Source organism: Taudactylus pleione, unplaced genomic scaffold (assembly GCF_031769625.1).
Source record: "Taudactylus pleione unplaced genomic scaffold, aTauple2 ptg000019l, whole genome shotgun sequence".
In the NCBI taxonomy this organism is placed as follows: domain Eukaryota; kingdom Metazoa; phylum Chordata; class Amphibia; order Anura; family Myobatrachidae; genus Taudactylus; species Taudactylus pleione.
The window spans coordinates 38,320,563-38,328,353 of NW_028284421.1; the positions used below are offsets into that span (position 1 = coordinate 38,320,563).

The 7,791-nt window shown below is 44.2% G+C and overlaps 1 protein-coding gene across 5 annotated transcripts in view; it reads left to right on the forward strand.

Annotated features, from left to right (window-relative positions):
* The window catches only part of NME6 (NME/NM23 nucleoside diphosphate kinase 6), a 100,868-nt gene that overhangs the window by 91,537 nt on the left and 1,540 nt on the right, over positions 1 to 7,791 (forward strand). For all 5 annotated transcript variants that reach the window (XM_088447241.1, XM_088447224.1, XM_088447216.1 and 2 more), the window contains exon 5: positions 3,019 to 3,179. In XM_088447241.1, coding sequence (XP_088303367.1) covers positions 3,019 to 3,179 — 161 coding nt within the window. The remainder of the gene's footprint in view (positions 1 to 3,018; positions 3,180 to 7,791) is intronic.

Genomic DNA, 7,791 nt, shown 5'->3' on the forward strand with positions numbered 1-7,791 from the left:
GGGGCACAACTACTGGGGGCATTGCATAAGGGGCATTCAAACATGATTGAAAACAAGGATTGTCAAAAGTCCCACTAATAAAAAATGACAAAAAAGTAAAAAGTTAAAAAAATATATATTGGGAAGACTATGTAAAGTGTGTATGTTCAATGTGCTGGGCTCGCCCCCAGCATGACAAAAAATGGGGGTGTGACACAAGGTCATGCTCCTGCAAATGTCATACCAAAGGCATGTGCACAAAATGGGCGTGGCCTTTTGACAGGCCACGCCCCATGTATTTTTTGGCTCTTTGCCTCTGACTGGTTGGCCACCCCTGGTCTAGTGTGTAAGCCCCTTAAGCCTTGGTGAGAAAGAAAGTGGATTGAAATAAAGTACTAACCAATCAGCTCTTGTCATTTTTTTTTAAACACAGCCTGTAAAGTGACAGGAGCTGATTGGTTGGTACTTTATGGTTTGCATTACATGGTTTAGTACATAGACCGCTCTGTTTTATGGAAACCAGTGATGAAGTCACTAACATATCTAGTACAATTAGGGGGATGTTGTCAAAACATAGACAATTGAAAGGTCAATGCCAAAATGTTGGCTGTCATAATGTCGAAGTGGTCAAAAGGTCGATATGGACATAAGGTCAACAGTTAAAACGTTGACCGGGTCAAGATGTCGAAAGTCAAAATGTAGACACAGTTAAAATATAGACCAATCGTAAGGTCGACAATCAAAATGTTGACAGTCAAAATGTCGACATAGCTAAAATAATAACTAGTGGTTAGTGTACCCGCTAGGCTGTTTTAGCGGGGCGCCGCGCCCTGTCCGATTTTCAAAGGGCAAAATGCGCCCTGCCCTTTTTGGGACGCCCTGCTAAAACAGCCTGCCCTGTGCCTTCCCTGCCTTTCCCACCCACAGGCTGCAGTGTCTCACTGCTGGGAAAAGTTGTGGTTGCTGATCACCACTGGGTGAATAGATGGTGCGCGTTTCACGGCGAGAGGAGAGCTTGGGGAGAAGCCCAGCATCTCCGTAAATGCTGGGCACGCCCTCGAGTGTGACGAATTGGGCACCCCCTCCCCGGGTAGCCATGTCCCCTTTTTGGGAGCATGCGCTAAGAATGCCCTGCACGCGAGACTGCGCCCTGCCCTGCTCTAAGTGGTGCCAGTAAACAGTGAGCCTGACATTTCAGAATGATTGCAATAAGCAACTCAGATGATCCTACACTCTATTGTAATGCTAATCACAATTAAACTGTTGAAATTACAATCAGTCTGATTGTAATTAGCCTGATGCTATGATTCCAACAGATTGTGTCCCACTGAGAGCTGCTGTAGAGCAGGCCCTAACAGCAGCACTAATGTGGGGTTTAGCGGGAGCAGCCATAATTGTATGCTGCTGTGGAACTACACATTCCACCATGCCCTGTTCCAACAGTTTCATTGCAATTAGCATTACAATGGAGGATAGTATTGCAACCAGTCTGACATGACAGGCTCACTGTTTACTGGTCACCACTAGTTCTTATTTAAGCTATGTCCAAATATTGACTGTCGACCTTATGATTTGTCTATATTTTAACTCTGTCAACATTTTAACTGTCGACATTTCGACCCTGTCGACAGTTCAAATGGTCTATATATTGAATGTCTAAATTATGTACCTGTTGACATTCTGACTGTATATACTGAATGTAGACATATAGGGGTATATGTAATAGTCTTCGGACTTCAAGCATTGGCGAGTCCCGTGCGATACTGCCCGATGTTTTAAAGTACCAGTCATTTAAAAGGCAAAACCAAGTTAATTTTGCCTTTTAAATGACTGCTACTTTAACCAGTTAACTGGCGGCGTCGCATGTGATGCGACCGCAGCCAACAGTACTTCAGCTGGCAACGTCTCATCACATTGCGACCGCACCGCCATGCTGCTTTCCCCGGCTTTTCCAGATGAGTTCCATTTTGCACTTGTGCAGAACGGATCTCTTCTGACACCCTGGATCCCACGAAAAGTGATGCAGCTGTCTGTGACCGCCAACATCTCTTCCGGAATAGTGTCCCGGAATGCTGTGCGAACGGTACTCTGGGTGCATGTGCCAGAGATCACAGTGCGAGGAGAGAACTTTCAGATTCAGCAATGGGCCCTGAAAATCTGTCCCGCCTGACACAAGCTCCACTGCCCTCTTCATATGGGGGAGGGGGCGGCAGGGGTGGAGAAGGGTGTGTGCCATGGGGGTTGGGGAGTTATCTAGTATCAGTGGAGTAGGAATTATATATATATGAGGATGTAGGGGGTTAAAATAATAATTTAAACAAACATACTTGTCACAGGGTAGGAGGGAGGGCAAAGAAAAATGGTGTTTTTATGGAGGGGGGTTTGGTTTAGAAAACAGGTATTATTTTTTACTACTAATGGGGAGTAGGGGGTATTATTAGGGTTTATGACCCATATTGCCTATAGGGGGTTGGAAGGTATTTTTAAATGGTGACCTATGGACACTGGAGGATGTGTTGTAAAACACCCCCTACATATATATTTTTTAAATAACATATTTAAGTGTATTATTAAAAATAATTTTTAAACTTCATTAAATAATAAAAAAAAAAAACCCTATTTCTGAGTGGTTTACGGGGGTAAAAAAAAAAAATCATCAGTAAAGTGGTTAAAACATTGGGCAGTCTCGCATGGGACTTGCCGATGCTTGAAGTCTGCAGCCTATTACATAAACTATGTTGACATTTGGGTTCTCTAAATATTGTTCCTGTCTACATTATGGTGTTTGTTTTGAATGTCTACATTTTGACTTTCTTTAAGAAATAACCCAACCCTAATCAGGAGTCAAAGTACAGTATTTATAGAAAGCTATGTGTGGTGATCTGTAAGCTTGGCTGAGGCTTTTCATAGTTCTCAGCTAGTGCACATAAACCAGGGCAGCCAGTGGCAGCTGAGGTGTATAATGTGACATATACAGTATCTCATCATATGTGAAATCTTTTAATAAAGATCACTATATTTGAAACCTGTGACTTGCAGCGGTCCAATGCGAGCGTACATCCTGGCTCATGAGGATGCTATCCAGCTGTGGAGGAAACTGATGGGTCCAACAAAAGTGTTTCGTGCCCGTATTACAGCACAAGAAACTATCCGCGGTAATTTAGGATTGACTGACACTCGTAACACAACACACGGATCAGGTGAGACTCTTCCATTCCTCCTGTATTAGTGGATGAATCTGTGCCATTAAAAAGATGTCAACTATTTTTATACTGCTCTAGCACATTATGTGGACTTGACACACCTGCTGTGTGTAAGCAACCTGTGTCACTCCAGCTGCTGTTAAACTACAAATTCCAGCATGTCCTTCCACGATTTTGCTGTTAGGGCATGTTAAAACATGCTGGGATCAGTAGTTTCACAGCGACTGGAGTGGCACACATTGCCTACCACAGTGCAATAAGCAATGACACTTACAATGTGTCACAAGTGAACTCAATTCTCCAGCTGTACGAAGAGATAAATATATATATATATATATATATATATAAATATATACACAGTCAGGTGCATAAATATTGGGACATTGACAGAATTTTCATATTTTGGCCTCTAATCACCACCACAATGGCTTTGAAATGAAACAAACAAGATGTGCTTTAACTGCAGACTTTCAGATTTAAGTTGAGGGTAATTACATCCAAATCAGGTTAACGGTGTAGGAATTACAACGGTTTCTATATGTGCCTCACACTTTTTAAGGGGCCAAAAGTAATGGGACAAACTAAACAATCCTAAATCTAACTTTCACTTTTTATTACTTTGTTGCAATTCCTTTGCAGGCAATTACAGCCTGAAGTCTGTAACGCATAGACATCACCAGACGCTGTGTTTCATCCCTGGTGATGCTCTGCCAGGCTTCTACTGCAAATGTCTTCAGTTCCTGCTTGTTCTTGGGGCATTTTCCCTTCAGTATTGTCTTCATCAAGTGAAATGCATGCTCAATTGGATTCAGGTCAGGGGATTGACTTGGCCATTGCATAACATTCCACTTTTTAGCCTTAAAAAACTCTTTGGTTGCTTTTGCAGTATGCTTCGGGTCATTGTCCATCTGCACTGTGAAGCTCCGTCCAATGAGTTCTGAAGCATTTGACTGGATATGAGCATATAATATTGCCCGAAACACTTCAGAATTCATTCTGCTGCTTTTGTCAGCAGTCACACCATCAATAAATACAAGGGAACCAGTTCCATTGGCAGCCATACATACCCACGCCATGACACTACCACCACCATGCTTCACTGATGAGGTGGTATGTTTTGGATCATGAGCAGTTCCTTTCCTTCTCCATACTCTTCTCTTCCCATCACTCTGGTACAAGTTGTTTGGCAAACTCTACTCTGGTCTTCCTGTTTTTGTGGCTCACCAATTGTTTACATGTTGTGGTGAACCCTCTATATTCACTCTTGTGAAGTCCTCTCTTGATTGTTGACTTTGACACATATACACCTACCTCCTGGAGAGTGTTCTTGATTTGGCCAACTGTTGTGAAGGGGTTTTTCTTCACCAGGGAAATAATTCTTCTGTCATCCACCACAGTTGTTTTCCGTGGTCTTCCTGGTCTTTTGGTGTTGCTGAGCTCTCCGGTGCGTTCTTTCTTTTTAAGAATGTTCCAAACAGTTGATTTGGCCACACCTAATGTTTTTGCTCTCTCTCTGATGGGTTTGTTTTGATTTTTCATCCTAATGATGGCTTGCTTCACTGATAGTGACAGCTCTTTGGATCTCATATTGAGAGTCGACAGCAACAATCACAGGGGCCGCTGTTCGTTCTCCAAATGAACCGATGTTGTGTGGTCCCAAGGATTTATGAAAAACAAAAGGTGAGAACAAGCGCCTTATAGTGTAGTAAATAGTGATATATATCTCTCCTGCTTATAATAGATATGAGCGTACCGTATTATCCCAATAAGCTGTGCATTGGGTTTATATGTCTTTTCCGGAAATTCGACTGTAGTCCTTTGCTCACTTTATAATTGGGAATGTGACACCTCATATTATGAACAGAAAAGATGGGAGAGATGCACTCTCATAGTGTAGTATTTAATCACATACATAGACAGTAACACACATAAAAATGGAAAATTACATAAAAAAAATATTCAATAGGCTTATCTGCTCAAAGTAGCGCGGTTGTGAAATCGGAGGTCACTGTTCCCTCAACGTGTTTCGTCTCTTACGCAAATTGGCAGGACTTCTTCAGGAGGGTGCATCTAGAGCCCAAATAACGTTATTATATACCCTTAGAGATTCAGTTAGATTAATTGGATATGTCCATAGACGGCGCTTACGGTGGTCGCCGCCATTTTGGATTATTATGCTCATGCGCTGGATCTACAGTGGTCCCGCGAGATCTAGTGATGGTTCACTGTGATGTTTATGCTCCAATGACAGCGCTAATCATAGTCGCGCATGCGTGGTAACCTGTTATATCCGCTATCGCGCTCACACCAAGTTCAATGTTTCTCACTAACAGGATAAAAATAGATGGTGCTTTTTACATCTGACTTAAGTCAGGACTGTTAAAAAATGCCCTGGATGGGTAATATTAACATATCTACGGTGAGACTATCAGTCTTCACTAGCAGCCACCATTTTTATGGAGTCCCCTATATTTCAATGAGGGCTCCATTTTGCCATAGACTTAAACACCATTCTTACTAATAGCTATTTTGAACATTCACAATTTATACATAAATACATATGAATAAAACTTTTTTCTACTTTCTAAAACCATATGTATAATACTATTAAAACATCAAAAATAAAAACTGGGTATACAAGTAAATATTTAATAAACAAAGCAGATATCAACATTAATTCTGAAAAAAAAATAAAAAAATATATATGTATACACATACAGGGTTCGCAAAATACGCGCTCTAGCGAGTTTTTACGCACTACAGGGAGTTGCGGACCCGATTTTAAAAACTTATCGGGTCCTGCAGGACGCGCTGTATGGAGCTATGCTGGGTGCAGCAGCCTATCATCGCTGGCGGCATCTTTTCTATCAATAGCCGCCGGCGTCTCCTCAGTCACCGCCGTGTGGCGTCCACTCTCCCAATCTCTGGCGTCTCCTCAGTCACCGCCGTGTGGCGTCCACTCTCCCAATCTCTGGCTACAGTAAAACTGACCAGTCAGACAAGTGGCCGGCCCACCACGCTCTAACCTCGGACTGTCTGGCCACGGCCACCGCCCGGGAGCAGCAGCAGCGTCCAGTGCTTCCCGCATTCCCCGTTACCAGGTCAGTGATGTCTGCATGTGGTCGGCAGAGCGGCTGCATGAAAAGGCAATAGTGGGAGCTGCGCGGCCGCCGGGAGACACCCAGGGCCACCAGGTGTGTTTGGGGGGCCTGCCTCTGGGGAGGGGGAGTTGCCGGGCGGCTGTCCATACACACCAACCCAACAGCATGGAGTGGCTTCTGTGACAGGCAGCCTTGCACATCATCAGATTGGCTGCCTGTCACTACAGTGTGCCGGCCGTGCGGAGCTCACAGTGTGGTGAGCAGGGAATGTCCAGAGACTGCTCACCATACCGCTGAACAAAGTGCTGCAGAGCCGACTGAAAGCTCTCCGCAGCCAGTGCACTGTAATGACAGACAGCCGATCCGATGTCACTGCCCTCAACACACTCAGTATGTATGTGTATATATAAAAATATATATATATACACCCTTTGCCCCAGCCCCCCATGTGTGCCTCTGCCCCAGCCCGCCATGTGTGCCTCTGCCCCAGCCCCCATGTGTGCCTCTGCCCACCCTCCCCATATATGCCTCTGCCCACCCAGCCTTTGTGAGCATCTGCCCACTTACCCCTATCTGTGTGCCTCCGATTGGGGAGCCCTACTATACTGGTCCCACGTATTCTGATGTAAGCCTGCCTGCACCCACAGTGCTACATCCTTTGTAGATTGGTAGCGCTGGACTTTTCCATGTTATTCAGATGCAGCCCGATCCTGGCATGACCCAGAGACGGTGATGCGGTGACATGACGTCACGTACCTGATTTCCGCCTCCAGCTATATGTGTGTGTATATATGTCACAGTGACACAGCACTGCAAGCGGCAGTGCAGTTAAATGGAACAAATGTGTTTATATTTGTTTCCTGTGGGGCCAATGTGTTTGTATTTTTTTATCCTATTGGGGCCAATGTGTGTGTTTTTCTTCATGTGGGGCAAATGTGTTGGTTTTTTCCTACTGGGGCCAATTTGGTGTTTATTTTCCTACTGGGGCCAATGTGCGTGTTTTTTCCTACCGGGGCCAATGTCATCTGCTACATACTTCATGGGATTTAGATGGGACCCAGAAATGTCAGGTAGGACCCCAATTTTTTTAAAGTGAGGGGACCCTGGGACCCACATTTTTTTTTGGCTCACTGACATATATACACACACATATACACATAAAAAAATACACATAATTAAAATAAAGATCTAATCCATATCAACCAATATAAAGTGCATTCATTAGAGACCAATAATATACAAAAAAGGTGCAATTTCATATGACTCATTGAGCTCATATGGGGCCATGGGAATCGGTATGAATGAGTCCGGCGGTTCAAATCCCGACAGCAGCTGGCCGACATGGCTGAAAATCCAGATCGTCCCAAGGTAAGTATTAACTAACCTAACCTCCCCCCCCAACCGTCTTTAGGGGTGCCTAACCCTAACCTTCCCCCCCAGTGCCTAACCCCCCCTCTAACACACCAACCCAACAGCATGGAGTGACTTATGTGACAGGCAGCCTTGCA